At 38.2% G+C, this 19,824-nt stretch overlaps 3 protein-coding genes across 3 annotated transcripts; 1 reads left to right on the forward strand and 2 right to left on the reverse strand.

Moving 5' to 3' along the window:
• The first annotated feature begins 310 nt into the window (after positions 1-310).
• Positions 311-4,336, forward strand: LOC146709153 (uncharacterized). The gene is made up of 7 exons (XM_085456135.1): positions 311-1,626; positions 1,739-1,841; positions 2,109-2,211; positions 2,291-2,343; positions 2,455-2,533; positions 2,755-3,642; positions 3,751-4,336. Exons 1-6 carry the CDS (start codon positions 1,373-1,375, stop codon positions 3,312-3,314), a joined length of 1,152 nt encoding a protein of 383 aa, XP_085312261.1. The 5' UTR covers positions 311-1,372; the 3' UTR covers positions 3,315-3,642; positions 3,751-4,336.
• Positions 4,337-5,472: 1,136 nt separating this feature from the next.
• LOC146709154 (uncharacterized) lies at positions 5,473-8,808 on the reverse strand. Its single transcript, XM_085456136.1, has 5 exons — positions 8,581-8,808; positions 8,216-8,312; positions 7,732-7,842; positions 7,117-7,283; positions 5,473-6,784 (listed from the first exon to the last, which is right to left on the reverse strand). Exons 2-5 carry the CDS (start codon positions 8,303-8,305, stop codon positions 6,322-6,324), a joined length of 831 nt encoding a protein of 276 aa, XP_085312262.1. The 5' UTR covers positions 8,306-8,312; positions 8,581-8,808; the 3' UTR covers positions 5,473-6,321.
• A 1,396-nt stretch (positions 8,809-10,204) lies between these two features.
• Positions 10,205-11,994, reverse strand: LOC146709155 (uncharacterized). The gene is made up of 2 exons (XM_085457935.1): positions 11,750-11,994; positions 10,205-11,070 (listed from the first exon to the last, which is right to left on the reverse strand). Exon 2 carries the CDS (start codon positions 11,066-11,068, stop codon positions 10,205-10,207), a length of 864 nt encoding a protein of 287 aa, XP_085314061.1. The 5' UTR covers positions 11,069-11,070; positions 11,750-11,994.
• Between the last annotated feature and the right edge of the window lie 7,830 nt (positions 11,995-19,824).

Here is a 19,824-nt window from a genome sequence, read left to right on the forward strand (position 1 = left end):
GTCCCTGGGACATCATGTAGAATTTGCCCTGGGACATCGTGTAGATGTTGTCCCTGGGACATCGTGTGATAGCTTGTAAATAATGGAATGAAAATTATTGATTGTTATTAACTTGTGAAAAAGAAGTGTAACAAATCCACATGTTATGTTCTTACACCCTTACAGAAACTGTGACTCCTTCACAATGTCAGGTAAATGTCAACTCATGTTGAATAATCAACCAATCAAGCCTTTTATTATCACATGCAATGTTACACGTACAACTGCAATGAAAATTTCACCCCCTTCTGACCATACATATATTGCTTAAACATCACATTGGGAAGACAGGTCGGAAACAGTTAGGAAGGTCAGAAAACAATTTAATTAATAGATGAGGAGGAGAAAAAAGAACTACAACCAGACAAAGCTCCTAGAAGACTGAAATGGATGATGGTTGCAGCATGCAAAAAGAAAATGATATCTGTTGACTACAGCATATGCTTTCTCACAGATTACCTTGTGGGAGTAGCTGGACCAAACTCTATTGGTATTTCAAGTTTGAAATCCCTGTTTGACCAGACTAACATTTCAGATGAGGTACCTCTTGACATAAAAATCCTTTTATGTTGTCATAAAACTAATGTTAAATTCTGCTTTAAATACACTTTATTGTACAATTTACTTAATGAATCGTATTCCTTAGTTCTGTTTTTATTTATATGTATTTATTTATTTGTTTTATAAGGTAATAGATGGCCTAATCTATTTGCAGTGTGAGGTATGTTGAAAAGCTTGTTTGATCATAATGACATAGCATGTTTACGTTTTTTGTAATGTATTTGAAAACATAGGTGTATTTATGTTATTTTTATAGAATTTCCCTCACATTTATCCAATACCAAGCCAAATCACTGGAAAAATTTTGGATGGGTCCACAAGAGCACAAAGTGCATACTTTTTGAAGGTATGACTTGGACTGTGGTAACTATGTTCTTATCACAAAGGGTTTATAAGTTGCCACTATAAACAAACAGCATTTTCCAAAATTGAAGCCTTGTCAGAAGAACCTGAAAAATACCTTTCTGAAACCTTTTCTGTGTAAAGACTTGTTCAAAAGCAATGCACACAGATTAAAACATTTCTGTCTTGGCCAACTGATAAAGAACACCAAAAATTGAGTGGTGCGTGTTGAGTCTGTGGTCTTGATTTGTTTTGTACACACTATAGAAATTAATTAATGTAAACCAAAAATGACACTTTCTATATGTTTGTGTATCTGCAGAATTAATTACAAGTCTCACCTGACAAGCTTTTGCAGTTTTGCAGTGTCATTCTTGACAGAAAAACATACTTGTCACATTATTTTTATTTCCAGAAAAACATCTTTCAGATGTATGAGAAATTGATTGGAGCCTGTCTGGAAAACGGCAGCCACTGGACCTTGTTTGTAAGTTGCACAGATTTTGCACTCTCTCTAGTGCATGATACTTTTCAGTGTCCCTCATTAGGAAAGCTCAAGGCCCAAGCCTACCATATCCATCTTTTTACAAAACAGTTTTGTGACATACCCAAGAGGACCATAGTCTATATGAATTCATTTGGCGAGTCGGAGGTCAGAAAAAGTGCGGTGTTGAAAAACTGGAGGTAATTAATTAACATATTTAACATAACATATTTAATTTAATTGAAATCATTACCGAACGTGGTTATTGATTTCTCTATATGCTTTTTATTTGTAATAACTGCGATCTCTCAGCTCATTTGCTTCAGCAAGAGGCTGCGCTGGAGAGTGGACCTTGTCACATGTGAGCCACCCACATCAACAGGATGGGAACTCATGTGGAGTGCATGTCATAATGGTACTGAAAACTATAGCTTTAACCTATATAAGTAATGTTTACATTTTTGCCTATTCAGTTTTTAAAGCCTTAGAGGCAGGATGGTAAAATCTCAATTTTTTTTGTAGATTGAACCATTTCAGCAGTAATGCTTTGCTTTGGTTGCTCTGTTTTTTGTTTTTTTTTTTTCTCGGGGGGGGGGGGGGGGGGGGGTTAAAAACAAACATTTCTTTGTTAATCTAATTCTTTTTGTTCTTTTTTTTTTTTTTTTTCTTCGTCAATTATTAGTTTGCCCAATCTCTCATTGACGGTAAAACACAAGTGGAGGAGTACAACACTGAAATCACAAAGCTCAGGTCCCGACTTTGCCACTACTTATTTTCCTCAATAGGTAAAGATAAAATTAGCTGCCTTCTTTTTCTCTAACATTGGAAAATGTAACTTGTACTTAAACAAATTATATTTTGCAGATCGAACTAGGAAGTGCAGTCAGTGCTGGTGTGTGATTGCAGCCAAAGACCGGGTACACTATGACATGTCCTTAGCCATATAGATTGTTTATTTAATGGACTTTGTTCATTTGTTTTTTGTTTGTTTATTTCTTCTTCTTTTTTTTCTTTTTTTTAATTCACAGGTGCAGTGCCAGAAATGTGGTGCATACAAGCACATGCGTTGTTCAAAGTCTGTTTGTGGCATCTGTATCTTCTGTGAGAGTAAGTCACAATATAACTAAACAATGTCCAAAAATGTTTAAAGTGAAATTTTTTTTCGTAATTTTGCCTTTGCACACCAGGACTGTGTAATTAAAGTGGACGTTTCAAGATCCAGTTTTTACACAAAACTATTTTAGACATAACTGTGTCGTATTGTGGGGATTTCTCTTCACAATTAAATTGATATAGTGCTGTTTATATCATTCTTCTTTATGTAACAGCACAGTGCAGCACAGCAGAGGGAAAGGAGTTGTGCAGCATAGTGGGTGGCTATACAGGAGGAGCAATAGAAGTAGCCAGTGAAGAATGTCATCAGGGAAAGCATCAGGCAGCGAATGACAAAGGAAAAGTTCCTAAAGGAGAGAACATCTGCAGCAAATCGACAAGTAACAGTGAGATAGGAAGACTGACAGTCAGAGATGAAGGTACACAGACTGAAAGAGATGAAGGTACACAGACTGAAGACAACGAAAAAGAAGCAGAAGTATACGGCACAAGTCTGAGTACAGATAATGCTGCTGCTGATGATGTTGACAGGATCGATGCAGATACAGAATTCCAAACTGATTCAGAAGGAACTAGTACAGTTTACAGAGTGCATGGTCGCTTATCTGTACCAAGCTCAAAAAAGAAAACCTACACAGTAACAGAAGACGAGATCAAGCGCAGAATCAACGCAGAGAACATGTCAGTTCATGTTTTCAGAGGTTTGATTGGGGTAGGTATACATTTCGTGATTTTGATGTCACCTGAAATAAATCCGGGTTACTCGTATCAATGAAGTGACAATGTGGCTGGAAATTGTGCATTTGCTGCAACATATACACAATTACACCATGTAAACAAAAGCATTTAACTTTGTGCGCGTGTGTGTCTCTCTCTGCTCTTTTGGTGTTTGCACTTTTTCTTTTTTAGGGCCGTAAAGCCAAACTGCCCGCAATGATTCTTGACAGGCCTAAGAAGGCCAAAACTAAAGTAACAGTGTTTAGTGTTCTGAGTGAAGAGGAGGCTGGGGAGCTAGCCCTCGGGTTTGCCGGAAGATTGGCCTGCGATGTCACAACAGACATGGTCTGTAAAGGCATCGACCATTCAAGTGCTGATATGACAAAGTAAGTTAGTAAAACAATATGAAAGTTGTATCTTTTTTGGTATTATTTGTCATTTCCCCGTATTTGGGTTATTGGTGTAACATTGTTAATCTTACTTTCTAATAACAGACAGACTCTTCTCAAAATCCAACACAATCTTAAACATGAGCTGACTGATTCCTCAACCTTCAGTTTGCTGACACACACCTTTGGCCCCGCTGCACTGGATTCTGTCATTTCATTCCTGTGTGAAAAACTTGATCTTGTCTCTTAAATAATGAAACCTTTTGTGACTTTTGTTTGTTCTGTAAATCAGAATCTTGAAAATTGTTCATTGTTGTTCTAAGTTTGTGTTAACTATTTGGCAAAAATGATTGGTTCCTAATCCAAACAGCATAATGACTGTTCTAACACATATCTTAAAAATGCTACAAAGAAAGAAAATTATCACATATGTTTCAATATGAATGTAATTGTGTCACACTCGGTTTGTAGTAGCTTTCCTGTTTTATTTTGAGTTTTGTTATGTTTACACTGTTATTTTTATTTCCCGTGTGTTCGTCTTCCCTTATTAGTTTTACTGTATTTAATTAGTCTGATTTAATAACTTATAATTATTTACTTTCCAGTGTGTATATATGCTCCTCGTTTGGATTATTGTTTGTTTGAGTTCTGCCTGTCTTTTCTATTAAAGATTTGGACTTTTGGACTATTAGTGGACCTCGTAGGTTTTTATTCTGTTCAATTGGTAATTGACTGGGTTTAATTTAGTGGCCTGGAAAACAGGCCGGAGGGGTCTGGTCATTTTAACCCCCTAAGACCCGAAATCTTCCATGGCATGCATTTTTAATTTCTCTTTGATATTTGGGCCGATTGGAACCCGATGAATGTAAAAAGAAAGAATTACCAGGTTTTGTTTTTTTTTACCTAATTTTTGTTTCTGAGAAAAATGAGAGCCACATATGAGGACATTAATTTGAAATTTCGATAGAACAGTTGCAGTATAATGTCCTCATAACTGTATATCAGGCACTTGTTGATCAAGATTTAGTATTTTGGTCTAAATAACCCAAAATGTGATGTCCACATGTGTGGACGCCAGGCTGGAGTAAAGTGTTAGAGCTATTTATACCTATGTAAACTTTTATACACTGGTTTTTACCTGTCTTGTTTCAGAAAGGTTTAAAAGGGTAATGTCCACAGTTTATTTGTTTATTTATTTGTTTGAATTCAACATATTTTATTAAAGTAATTGAGCTTGAACACAGAAAAAACTGAATCAAATAATCATAAAATCAAATCACTTGCACTATACTGAAGTCTAATCTACTCTGAGCTAATGCCGGTTTCCAACACTAATGATCGGGTGAAGGAGAGAGATGAGGGTGTGCACGGCCACTGGTGCTCTTATCCCTGTTCTTTGTGATACAATCCAACAGGAAAGCAGTCAAACCCTTGGACATTAGCCAAGTTAACGTTCACAAATATATACACACAGAGGAACTCTGAGCCCCAATGTCAGCATTAGCACAAACATGCCACTTCATACCAAATCTCAGTGTGAGGTCAGGTGTTAGTCTCATTCCATTATTCTGGCTATATTTTCTTACTCATTACTATTAAACTTATACTTAAGACTAACTATTAGCAAAATCACACCCCAATAACTCTGTTATTACACTTTGTATTTAATCATAAAAAGGCTGGATGTTGAAACCTTTTACTTCTATTTTGTATGAGCCAGGATTCTCAACAGCTGATACTCTGTCCAAAAAGTGACAGGTATCGTTTTATGGAGCAAAAAACTTAAGAGCGCATATTTTATAAATAATACCAACAATTACAAATGCAGACCTTTAATAGTAATAAGTAATCCTTTATTTATAATGCATAGCAATATAAAAATAGTAACATATGAAAATATTACAATGGGCACAGATGAATTTGTATCAAAAACAGCAACCAAGCCAAAGTAATGAATAACACACATAAATAACAACTGCTTGAGAGACCAAACAATTTCTTTTCATCTGTTCCTTGGCAGAAAGTTAAGACAGCTATTCAGCTTTAGGTTTCAATAAACAGAAGTAATGGATGCAGTCCCTTTGAAATGTCACACAAAAGTCTACTTGTGCATATACTTAGCTTTAACTCTTCTCTTTTTTGTTTTGTATTCCAAAAGGTTTTCTTTTTCTCCAGAGGATGTCTCTCTTTCAGTGGTTATCGACTGTTCACATTCATTTTCAGACTGTTGGAATGTCGATGCTGGCCGAACGTTTCTTGCTAGAATACAATGGCCTAATTTTGCGTGCATTATCTGTCATCTTTATTTCGTACTGGAATATACTTTTGCCTACTTGTTTTGTTTTTAAGACATTTGTATGCAGTTCATCTATCATTGCAGTAATACCCTCTGGAATGAATGCCCACTGTTTAACTGTGTCTAAAACAGCATTTAGTTTTCCAACTGCATCTTCTGTGCATTTTTTGTCTGTGCTTTCAACTACAGGAGTGTCATTCAAAGTTGATAGAGGACTTTTCAGAGAGTTTTTCATTTGTTTAAAATGGCTACAAGCCACCTTCAGGCAAGCACATGTGTTATAGTGAGAGAACGTACAACAAGTGCACTGAAGTGTTTCAGCCGATGCAAAAAAACACAGATTTCCAAACAAACTTGGCATTTTTGTCACTTTCAAGTCCTCACAGTGTACAAAGTAATGCCTTTCTTTCACTGCAATTCTTGCCAAGGTCTGTTTCCATGTTTGGATAGATGTCATTGTCAGCCTCTGCTAATTTTGCAAGTAACACTAGATGCTTGCAAAGAAGTCCTCGTAAGCCATATGTACAGTTGCAGTAGGACTCAACAGGGCAGACATCATACACCATGTCTTCTCTTGACTCAGATGGGACTTGATATGCATTAACTCCATGGCTGTTCTTGACTGTAATTTTAAGAGCCCAACCACTTTCCATCAGTCTTGAAGCAGAGTCTGAAACTTGAGACAAGGTGTCAGCAAACCTGTTTTTCATGCGGCCCACATCTTGCAGGGTTTTTATGACTGAGAAGTAGTCGTCGGCCTTCCCTAGGAGCACTTCAATCAGATCATCCAGACGCCTATTCTTGTAGCCAGATAAAAACTGGTATTTCAGGCGGTGGAAAAATCTGAAAAACAGTTATTTGAAATGATTAGTAACTGTAATTGAAGGAATTTAAAGTTTTAATCAAGACTGTATTATTTTTAAAAAAATTGGAATACCTATTGCACACGTCTTTTATAAAGGAATGCTCTGTGCCGGTTTAGCTGATTTAGGCAAATCCACCTACTCTGTTTTTTGTTGTGATAACATAAAAAACGCTGCTAGAATTTAAAGGATTTGCCTAAAACCTGTTCTGGCAATGACATGACGAACCTACTCAGTTTAGCCTCTTGGATTAAAGCATAATATCTTTTTTTCAGCAATACAATTGAATGAGGTCAAAATAATAAATCATACCTTTCAATCACATTGTTTGTTTCAGAACGAGCGTGACTGAAGCGACGGCTGTAGTCACACCACATGTGGCCAATGCCTTCCCAGTGCTTCTGAAAATACTGGCACACCAAAGGGTATTGCTTAAATGTCTGGCAGAACTCTGCTGATGTGGCTTTAAAGTCGTCCTCCTAAGAGAATTGGATGCAACAGAATATATTTCAATCCATTTAACAGACCTATTGAAATCTTTAATATTATGTATTGAAGCCCTTTTCCTTTTATTGAATAACATTAAGAATTTTAAGTTATTAATAATATGTCGTGTTTTTGTATTAAGAAGCAATTATTTCTTCCCTTACAATGGCTAAGAAGGAACACTAAACCTATAAGCATATTTGGTTTCAGCATCTGTCTGTGAAAGAATCCCACTCACAAGTTCTACTGCACAGTGGGTGACACAATGATGGTCTGCACAGCTTAAGTACTTGTTTTGATAAGCAAGATAAGAAGCCAGTTTTAGAAATTGTTTCAAAAATCTATTTTGTATCTCTCTGTAACTTTTTTTAGCAACTGAAAGTTATTATGCTCTTAGTGTAATCAAGAAATCAAAATGTGAAATAGACAAATTACACTTACAGATGTGCAAGCTTTCAGCTTACAAAAGAAAGAAATGATTTCATTTCTCTTTTGGGTGTTAGAAAGCCCATGGACCCCGGACTCTGATTTTGAAAGCCATCGATTAACAGCCTGTGAATGTAAGAGAAAAAAAGTTAATCTGGAGAGAGAGACAGAGGAGCAGCTGTACAAAAAGCATAAAAGAAAGCTGACGTCCAAAAATAACTTTGTCACTCACTGGACAAGAGGACCTGTGCATTACAGAAATCAACCAGGCAAACATATTTTTAAATGTCAAAAAGAGCTTTGGGAAGCAGCCACCAGAAGATGAGTGCACTGTGGTCTTAAATGGATGGACATAGTCACTCAACATTTTATCCCTTTATATTCATTAACCTGAGTAGGTGAATATCACAATGAGGCAAATCATAACAACAGGACCCTGTTGTAAAAATGTGTTTCAGGTGCATCTTAGACAACGTGAAAAGAAAACAATGTGGTTTACCTGCAAGACATGGTACCAGCATAGAAGGATAGCTGACTCTGGAAAAACCTTCTGCAAAGCATTTATTTCCGCAAAGTCTTTGTCAACCATAAATGCTCTACAGAAAAAAAGAAAACACTAAATGAGATTAAACAGTATGAAAATGTTTTTGCTATCTCAAAGCACCACTTCAATGCCAAATTAAACATTTCAACTCACAAGTAGATATATAAAATACTGCATACAGCCTATAGGAATAACTTTAACAACTGGAAAGGAAAGTTTTTTGCAGCCCATGCTGCAGCTATAGCATTAGATTCTGGCATGTTATAACTTTTTTGAAAAGGAATTATTTCAAAATTAATAGCTGTCAATGTATTATTTACCTCGGGGAAGTTGGGAAATGCTCACAAACTATTCCAAGAACAGTTTCCAGGGTTTTCTGACTTTCGTTGCTGACAATAGCATAGGCCACAGGGGGCCTGTTCTTCGTACCGCGCTAAGTGAGTTAGCTGGATGAGATTGTTGACGATTTCGCGTGATCCTGGATCGTTCGGTTCCCCGAAGCCCATCCGGGACTTGCTGTCATAGCAACAGAGCCGTAAGCGTAAACCTGCTGGGGAGCAGGTTTACTTTATGTAAACAGGATTAGATCGCGGCCACGCAGGTATGTCCGCGTCATTCATACGAAAGCAACAGCGATATTCCACCACTGTTTCACCATAAATAAATAACATCAATGTAACTAAAGATAATGCAGCACTTGATCCTTTTATTGATTTCACACAGATACATACAGGTCATTCCCTAAAAAAGGGAAATGTACTATTAACATTCTATTACATGTATGTGATTATTACAGATGTAATTCATATTTCAGAGTAGTAATTGTAAATTACTTCGTGTAATCAAGATGAGAGACCACGGCTATAAAAGCGAAGGTGGATTTGGGAAGTCTGTCGCAGTCATATCCTGTCCGTTTACGCGAGCAACCCATTGCGGAAGGTGCAAGATTGATAAGGATAGTCCTCAGAATTCAGCGTATATTGCGGGACAGACAGGATCCTTTAGCTCAGCGCGACAGTGTGCTCATAGAGAGATATCGATTTTCCCGTGAGGGTATTATTTACTTAACCAACTTGTTGACGAGGGGGTGCAGGACCACCACCTGTCTTTTTTTTTTTGCTCTGCCCTTTTCTTGGTTGCTGTTATGAACAAACAAACAGAGTATTCCAGGGTCTCTTTCCAAGAGACGACAAGCAATATAAGTGATAAATATTACCATTCTGTAGAATATTCTTATATTTCACTTTTACTTGTTCCCATGTTCTAGTGGGTCCTGTTGTGGCTCTAATGTGAAAGGGGATATAATATAACATATTATAATATAATATAATGTAATATAATATTGGATAATATGGTGTGATATGATAAATCTACCCTACCGCCTACTGGTGTTGGCCAGAGGGGCCGATGGCGCAATATGGCAGCCTGGCTTCTGTCAGTCTGCCCCAGGGCAGCTGTGGCTACAACCGTAGCTGCCTCCACCAGTGTGTGAATGTGAGAGTGAATGAATAGTGGCATTGTAAAGCGCTTTGGGTGCCTTGAAAAGCGCTATATAAATCCACTCCATTATTATTGTTATTATTATTATTATTAAATTACTTACGAGTTTGATTTGTCAGCAACTTTCTGCCAGCCCTCTCTCCTTGCTTTTGCAGCCTTTGCAGTGTTCCCTTGCGTTTTAATTAAACTCTGAAACTCCTGAAATCCCTCACTCAAGAGTTCTTGCTCTGCTGCCGAAAAATACCGAGCACGCTCCTTCGACATTTTCGCCGACCAATCAAAGGGTTGCCGATCAATGTTTCTACTATCGATGCGTAGCCCCTGTTGGGCCACCCAGTGATCTCACATTACTTCATCCAGCTATACTAATCGTCAACAACAGGTGTGTTCGGGGAACCGGAATAGCGAGCTCAGAGTTAGCGCGATGATTTGGTCTTGGATGTTTCATTTGATCTTGGATGTAGTAAACGACGTACGAAGCACAGGGCCAGGGACTCCATGCCCATGATCATCTCTTACAACAAGTGTGAATAAGGGAAATGAATACTGGTTAACGCAGTGCGTGGTGTCAACAAATACTAACTGTTTTGCATAGTTCTCCATGTTTGATTTCATTACAGGTGTCTGCAAAATAATCATTAGTTCTTGGTCAGATGTGTATGGTTGATAGAAGAGAACATGTTCTTGATGTTTTCCATTAAGTAAGGTATGTACACATTGACTGTCTCCACAGTTAAAGTGCTTCTTCCTCATCATGCAGGTTCTAACACTGTCAATGTCACGTGGTGTGACAAAATGCTCTCTGTTGTGAAGATCTCTGTGTCCATGTTCTTTGGCCCATTTATGACATTCGGTTAGTATGATGGCTGGCTTAGTTCCAAGGGAAAGCAGTTCCTCAATCTTCCTCCTCAAATCACTGGAAATATTGTTGAAATGTGCGTCTTTTGGGTCCGAAGGATCATGCCCATCATGCTTATCATATGTACGCTGCACGATGACTGTGTGGTCTTTCCAACATTTGAGTACTTTAAATGAAACATAGGCCTTACAGCCCACTGCTCTGTAGCTGTTTCGACTTTTTTCCCCAGCTCTGATGCAGTTGAATTTGTAATAGTCTCTTTTCCTGTCTTTACCTGAGGCAACATTTAAACATTTATAATGTCCATGAAGGGTTAATGAGTTCAATTTTTCTAACACAACACTGAATGGGTCCTCCTGGCATTGTGACACATGCACACAAAGTTGTGTGTCTTTTCCAGTTCTTTTTTTTTCGTCATTCAGAACACTTCTTCTAATTATGTCGTCCATTTCTGGTGGAAAAATAGCGAAGGTTTAATTAGTCAATATTCATTAATTCATTTTAACTTGTTTTGGGGTTTTTTGCAATACAATGTAAATATTAAATATAATATTAAAAAAAAAATATATATAAAATAATATAAAACAAACAGGGGCTAAAAGAAGCTAAACTTTCATATGGTATGTCTCTGGCAACTTTAACATGATGTCCCAGGGACAACATCTACACGATGTCCCAGGGCAACTTCTACATGATGTCCCAGGGACAACATTTACGCGATGTCCCAGGGACAACATTTACGCGATGTCCCAGGGACAACATCTACGCGATGTCCCTGGGACAAATTTGTAAATTTCTGGATTACTGTTAATCTCCATAGAATCAAGAACTCATGTCCAGTTTCACAGCTATGGACCAGTTAATTATGTTTCCAGGTGATAGTTTGATTCATAGATTCAGCACACAACCATAAGTCTAGGCCTTTTAGTCCAGATTCTCTTCACTTATGTTTGTAAAATGATCAGGGAAGCTACTGCAATTTTGCCTGACCCAACCCCCGGGCCACGAAACACCCAAAAAGTTGGGGAACGCTGGTCTAGAGAACACTGGTTAGCTAATGCTGTCGTCAAGTAGCCTATCGCTAGCAAACAAACAGCAAGCCAAGTGAGGAACATATGTATAATGCTTACCGTTTATTAAAGGAAAGTATCCTAAATTGACTTCAAATTCGGCGGACAGGCGAATTGACTTCAAATTCGGCGGACAGGCGGCGGTTTTTCGCTTCTTCACTTGTATTTCGAAATAATCGAAGGCGGGTATTTCGAAGTCGCAAAGGAATTACGTCACAAGAAGGTGATTGGTCACTTGCAATGTTGAACCTGGAACAACATTAATTATGATGATGTGGGAACAATGCTGACACGAGGAAATCAGATCGTCCTAGTTTCCATTATATTTTTGGGTTAAAAGAATGTGACCATTTTTGGATTTGTTAGAAAGGTGTACATTACCCTGTACCCTTGATCTGCTGTGAAGGTGTTACACTGTTTCTTGACATGTCAAACTGAAGAGAATGTTGTGTGCAGAGGACCTTGTGCCGATAATAGAAGAAACAGACCACATTCCATACCCCCACCTTTACAGAGAGCAGAAAAATAAGGAGCCGAGGTCATAACTTAGGCCCCGTGTGAGACAAAGAATGTGAATGTTCAGGCTTTTACAACTAGGTGGGGGCCACTAAAGGCTATAAGAGCTTGAGTAACCCTCCACCAGTTTGAGATTTGCTGTGACCCTCTTCATGCATGTCTCCCCATCCGGATGGCTTGTGCTCATAAGTGTTGAATTGTATGGGAATAAAGAATTGTTGATTGAGCATTATACACCGAGTATTGTCCTTCCTTCAGCCCAAAGATTAAAAGAATTGGGAGATCTTAACAGTAGGTACACTTTCTCTTTAACAAGTTGTTTTGGGTCATTGCAAAGATGGTCCCAGACAAATATTTTAATTATGATTTTGCAGGAACTGAACCAACATAGGGATGCAAGGTCATTCAACTGCAGGGCTGTCAAATTCCTTTTACATCTTGGTGGGCCTCATACAGCCCACTTTGATATTAAGCATACCGAACCAGTGAAACTTGATTTTTTTTAATTGAATTGAATTTTTTTTTATTTCAGTCAACAACAACAACAGATTATAATTTTACATAAAAGTACTCAAACAGTAACCGAAAAAGGAATAGGCTGAAGCCTTATGGCTCAAGGTTCAAGGTTCTTTATTTGTCACATGCATAGTTATACACAGTGTTGGGGAGTAACGGAATACATGTACCGCCGTTACGTATTTAAAATACAAAAATGAGTAACTGTATTCCGTTACAGTTACCGTTTAAACAGGTGGTATTCAGAATACAGTTACTTTGTTGAAATAAATGGATTACACTGCGGTACTTTCCTGTTTCATTTTGTCGCGGGTCAGGACTGTTTGGGTTTTGTTTGACAGCTACGTTCTGTTGTTCCAGGCGGCAGCGTTACGGTTGCCATGGTTACAGGGCAACGCTCTCTCTCTCTCTCTGCGACTGCGTGTTTCCTGGGTGAGAGAGCGCCTTTTCGTTGTTGTTGTTGTTGTTGTGCTAAGCTAACAGGCAGAATGCTACAAGCATAGCTCTAAAGAATGTAGCATCATGGGCAGTGTAGTCCGTGTTTCAGGGAGAATGGACTGCCATACACGTTATGGGTCTGTGAGCGCGAGGAGGGAGAAAAAGGGGAGCGGAAAGGTACGAGTTGTCATCGAGCAAAAACGGGAGCTGGAAGCATGTAAATATAATAATAACCACTTCAGCCAAGAAGAGTGCCTGACGAGCCCAGTTGTAAGTAAGCTATTAAGACTCGACTGTACACCGTGTTCGTGTTTTCCTCCGAAAACAATAAGTTCTGTTGGAGCAGCCTTTCAACGCCTCTCTCTGTCTCTCGCAAGAAAAGTTGACCCACACAACAAAGTAAAGCTATTTTTCGGCTACGAGCCGACAGGGACCCCACCGTATTAGTCAGAGGTCCCTTTACTACAGTTCGGAGTCGCGGACCTTGAGTAATAGTAATAAATCACACAGCAATAGTACATTCACGTTGTTGTAAAAAGAATGATAATATATTAAGTAATCCAAAGTATTCAGAATACGTTACTGTCATTGAGTAACGTAACGGAATACGTTACAGAATACATTTTGGGGCATGTATTCTGTATTCTGTAATGGAATACATTTTAAAAGTAACCTTCCCAACACTGGTTATACAAGTATAACACACAGTGAAATGTAGCCTGACACTGTGTGTTATATAACACACAGTGGCTTATACTTCTCCTATCCCTTACCCCCATAGAAATAATCAAATCTTTAACCAAGAAAATAAATAGCATTGATAAATAAGTTGTATAACAGTTTGAAAAGAAATCAATGATAAATCAAGAAATTAAAGCAACACAAATTTTTTTTAACAAACCAAATTTCTATAACCTTGTATAATACTAATTTTTTTTTAGATATACAATATTTATTCATTATCAAGAATAGCATAAAACATAACAACCAAACAGAAAAGAAAAAAACCCCAAAAAACCCACATCCACACACACACACACACACACACACACACACACACACACACACACACACACACACACACACACACACACACAAAACATATTTTCACTCAATTACCCACAGATATAGAAAGAGAAAAAGATAAACTCCAAGAATGAATTGTCCTTTACACTTACTTCCTATTTAACTGAGAGCATCTTAATCGCAACCACCCCCCCTCAACAGTTGGGACAAATCATTTGGCAAATAAGAAAGCAAAGGGGACCAAACATTGAGAAAGAGACCCTCATTTCCTCCTAAATTAGCAGCAGTTCTTTCATGAGGAATAACTTTAAATAATTCTCTGTACCACAACGTCACAGAGGGAGGTTTATCTTTAACCCAATTAATGAGAATACATTTCCTAGCTACCAGCAATAGTTTGTCACATAATTTGCGCTGCAAGTGATTCAATGTTACTTCTTTTGAGGGTAGTAAGTGCGGAAGTGAGAGGCTTGTGAAATGGGACGGTATACGCATAGTCGCGCTGTTCAGGTTGCCTAGCAACCATGATACTAACCGCGAGACACGTTACACACAGCTTTGTTTGACAGAAATGAAGGAGAAAAATGTTCTGTTGGTCATTCATTTTTGTCATGACATCACTTTGATTAGTTGAGTATCTGAGGCTGAGACCACGGGACTGTAAAACATGATTGTTGGGCTTCATTTCTGTGCTGAACAGTCATTTAAGATTAGTTAGTAAATAACAATTAGTTAATGTTGTTTATGAGACTAAAGTCAACTCACTGTGGCAATGTAAATATAATATGGCCAATATTATAGTATTGTCAGATTACTATGAGATATAAAAAAAAAACCACCCAGCACGCCCCTGTGGGCGGTTTATCCTTTAAGCTCGGGTCCTCTACCAGAGGCCTGGGAGCTTGAGGGTCCTGCGTAGTATCTTAGCTGTTCCCAGGACTGCGCTCTTCTGGACAGAGATCTCCGATGTTGTTCCCGGGATCTGCTGGAGCCACTCGCCTAGCTTGGGAGTCACCGCACCTAGTGCTCCGATTACCATGGGGACCACCGTTACCTTCACCCTCCACATCCTCTCGAGCTCTTCTCTGAGCCCTTGGTATTTCTCCAGCTTCTCGTGTTCCCACATGTTTTTTTCACTACAAATTGATACACCCTGACAGACCTGTAATTCATATTGATAATTTATTTCAATTCTGCAAAGTTTTATGATTTTACAAGCTTTTCTAATATGGACCTCAGATTCTTGTTAACAGTCCATGGCAGAAATACATACAAGTACACAGCCTGATGAAGCAGACAGAAGCAGTACCTCTGATTGGTTCAGCATTTTCACCTCTTATCACCACAAATCTGAGCCTCTTCTGCTGTTTTCCTTAGAATTTTAAGCTTTTCAGCAGAAATTCTGCTGATTGAACTCTTTTGAGCAGAAATTCTGCTAATTGAACTCTTTTCAGCAGAAATTCTGCTGATTGAACTCTTTTGAGCAGAAATTCTGCTAATTGAACTCTTTTCAGCAGAAATTCTGCTGATTGAACTCTAATCAGCAACTCTTTTCAGCAGAAATTCTGCTGATTCATCTCTTTTCTGCAAAGTTTTCAGCCTTTTCACCTCTTATCAGCACAAATCTCAGCTGTTTTCAGAAAAAACTCTTTTGAGCAGAAATTCTGCTGATTGAACTCTTTTCAGCAAAATTTTCAGTTTTTTCTGCTGTTTTCAGAAAAAACTCTTTTCAGCAGAAATTCTTCTGATTAACCTCTTTTCTGCAAAATTTTTAGCCTTTTCACCTCTTATCAGCACAATTCTAAGCAGCTTCTGCTAATTTCACCAGAATTGTCAGTCTCTCCACCTCGTCTTTGTGAGAATGAGTTTGGTGCAGTGAGGTGAGTCGCTGCCGTTAGACCAGAAGGGCCAGGTTCAAATCCTGCTCAGGGCAATGTTTTTTGTTTTTTCAACTTTTTCAGCTTTTTTCAGCCGACATCTTCAGCATTAAGGCATCCACACAGCATTTTCGCAGGAAATGCAAATTTTTCTAGTATTTAATAGTCGTCTAATATTTGTAGATGAGAAACGATTTTGGATAAAGCCTGTTTGATCAAGGTTTATGAGCAGTGGGAGAATGCCCTCAAGCCTCCTTACTAATAGCTTGGAGAGTAATTTAGCATCGACATTAATGAGACTGATCGGTCTGTATGATTCACACCTATCTGGACATTTATTTTTCTTTAGAATTAACAAAATATTAGCCTGTCTGAGTGTTGGGGGCAACTGTTCATTCTTAAAAGAGTCTTAAAACATATCAGTCAATGGTCCTGCAAGAAGGTGACTTAGTTTTTTATAAAACTCTGGGCAGAAACCATCAGGCCCTGGTACTTTTCCTCCTTTAAGGGAGTTAATAGCAAGTCGCACTTCCTCCTGTGTCACAGGGTTATTTAACTCTTTCCTGTGACTTTCTGATAACGATACAACAGGCACCTTCTCTAGAAATTCCCGCATCTTCCCATCTGTATTACTACACTCTGATGAGTATAAGTGTATATAAAACTGCTTCATAATTTGATTAATATCCGTTGTTTTATAATGCTTAACATGTTTATTATCAAACAGTGATTGTATAACGTTTGTATCTGTCCTGCCTTTGGCTATTTTTGCTAAGAGACAGCCAGGTTTATTCCCAGATTCATATAATTTATGCTTAGCAAAGAAAATTGCTGCCTTTGCTCTTTTAGTCAGTAATTGATTTAAAGCTGAGCGGGCTGCTTCTAACTTCTTAAGTATAGTTTTGGACCTGGAGATTTTAAACTGCACTTCTAGTTTTTGTATTATGTGCTCTAAATCGAGTTGTTCTTTCATTGACGCCTTTTTCTGCGCTATAGTGTATGAGATAATACTACCCCTAAGATAGGCTTTAGCAGTTTCCCACAATAAAGATGGGCTTACATCTTCCGTTTTATTAGTGGTCATAAAAACATTCAACTCTTTAGTGATATACTCAATAAATAAGGGGTTACTCAATAAATGAGGATTCATCCTCCATCGGCGGGAATTTGGCTCAAAATAAGGTGGGTGAACATTTATACTTACTACTGAATGATCAGATAATGGACAAGACCTTATTGAGCACTCTTCCATCCTATCCAATACCGTCCTGGATGACGGGAACAAATCTATTCTTGAGAAACTCTGGTGGGGGCAAGAAAAAAAGGTGAAGTCCCTATCTGTGGGGTGAGCTACTCGCCAGGAATCAAAAATTTCTAGATCAGAACAGAACTCTTTCAGTCTAATGCTTCTTGGTGACAATTCACTCCCTGGTGGAGATTTATCAACCCTAAGATCAGGAACACAATTAAAATCACCTCCCAACACCAAATATGGGGAAGCTATGGCTGAAACATGGGTTAAGAGATTGGGGGGGAAAAAAGAGACATCTTCTGAATTTGGACCATAAACACATCCTATAGAAACAGATTCTCTAAATAGGAAACCAGATATAAGAATGTAGCATCCTTCCTTATCTTTTATGACTTTTTCTATGGTTAGAGGCCACTTGCTATGGATAAGGATGACTACTCCTCTGCCTTTTGTGTTATATGATGAGTAAAAAACTTGGCCAACCCAATTTCATTTTAGTTTTGAGTGTTCCAAATCATTTAAATGAGTTTCTGAAAGTAAGGCAATTTGTGTTTTTTCCTTTTTCAAGAATGAAAGAAGTTTTTGTCTTTTAACAACATTATTCAGCCCTTTAACATTTAAAGAAATTATTTTAAGGTCAGTCATATCAGCTCAATCTCTTTTGTTATAGTTTCTTTCCCCCCTCTATTATAACATGATGTGTGGGAAACCATTTCTCGGAGTGCGCTACTGCAATTAAGCAAACAGATGTTTCCATAGAAGGGAATGCGGGTAATTTTAGATACATTATATAGACACAAACATGAAAAAATAAATAAACAAACAACAGAAACAATAACCACGCATATTAATGATAAAAAAAGGGAAAAAAAAACAACCCCTAAAATCCCCCTTCCCTCCCCCCCAAAAAACGATCCTACAATCCATCAAAAAAGAAAACTTGGTCTCGTGAAACCGAGCAAAAGTCACTGACAGAGAGGCAAAAAGGGAAAAAAAAGAAAAGAAACAAAACTTCCTGTCCAAACTCCCGCATGCCACCGAGAGAACCTCATTTATATTTCTGAGTTAAACATGTTTTACTTTATAAAGTTTGTAAGAAAAAACAAATAAGAAGGGACGGGACAGTTAAATCATTCCTTAATAAGTGTACAACTTCCAGTTCCAATATACCTTAACATGGACTGGGTATCCTTAAATTAAGAGTATGTATAATATTTAAGTGCCGTAATAGAGCTAATCATATTCAGTCAATTGCTGTCGGTGTTCAATTTAACTCAAATTGTTCAAAAAAGCAAGAGCATCTTCAGATTTACGGAAGAAGTAATTGTTTCCTCCGTGAGAAAAGTTAAGTGTAGCAGGATAACGCATATAAAAGCGCATATTTTTCTGGATACGTTTTTGGCACACTCCGTTAAACGCACGTTGCATCTCTTTTACTCCGGTTGCCAAATCTTGTCGAATATGAATGATCTGTCCATCATAAGTCAGGGGGCCATTATCTTTAGCTGCAGTGAGGATCCTAATCTTGTCTACCGGATTATGCACCTTAATAATCATTGCACGAGGGTGATTAGGTCTTGATAATCCAATGGACCGATGGGCTCTGTCGATTTTGATTTTCCCCTGTTTAGTTTGAATACTCAACAAAGTCGGTAGCCAGCCTTCGAGGAATTTCACCGGTTCACGACCTTCAGTGCCTTCCTTTAAATTCAGAATTACAATGTTGTCTCTTCGGCTCCGGCCCTCCAAGTCTAGACATTTTTCCATAAGAGTATTCACTTTAGTCTCCATATCAGCCAGTCTAGTTTCCATACCTGACAGCGAGTCTTCTGCAGTCGAAATGCGATTCTCCATGTCAGAGATCCGTTGAGAATTTAATTCCAGTTGTGCCGATATACTTTTTAGTGATAATGAGAGCTCGTCGAATTTATTCTCCATCATAGTAGATATTTTGTCCACGACTGTCTTTGATATTTCCGCAGCGAGCGCGTCGGTGTCCGGTGTACTTGGAGTGGTAGCTGTGCTCGTCGACATACCCTCTTTCGCTTCTGATTCTTCAGGGGATTTGTTGGATGCAGATTTTGCAGCTCTTGTAGGAGGCATTTTAACAGACTCTTGTTTTTATCCCTCAAGGTTGTACAGAACGTATCGATAATAAAGCAGGATATGCTCAGTGGCGGCGGGAGCTCAGGAAAGACCTCCGCTCAGTCTGACACCATAAAAATTATAATACAAATTTTTAAAATCTTCCTGAAGAATGACAAAGAAAAACACATCTTCAGTTCATCATTAAGTCCATTCCATAATTTCACTCTCAAAACTGACACACATCTATACTTAACATTGGTTCTCACTTTAGGCATTTCATGTCATGGCCTGGGTCTAGGGACCCAGGGCTCATGTATTTTCAGTATATGTTTATGTTTTCCGTGTGTTGTTTTGGTTTGCTCTCCGTTTCTCCATGTGTCTCCGTGTGAGCTTCCGGAGGTGTGGGTTCGCTGAGGAGACTG

Source organism: Copadichromis virginalis, linkage group LG5 (assembly GCF_057382275.1).
Source record: "Copadichromis virginalis isolate Kocher_CV1m ecotype Utaka linkage group LG5, C_Virginalis_male_GT1.1, whole genome shotgun sequence".
NCBI classification, from domain to species: domain Eukaryota; kingdom Metazoa; phylum Chordata; class Actinopteri; order Cichliformes; family Cichlidae; genus Copadichromis; species Copadichromis virginalis.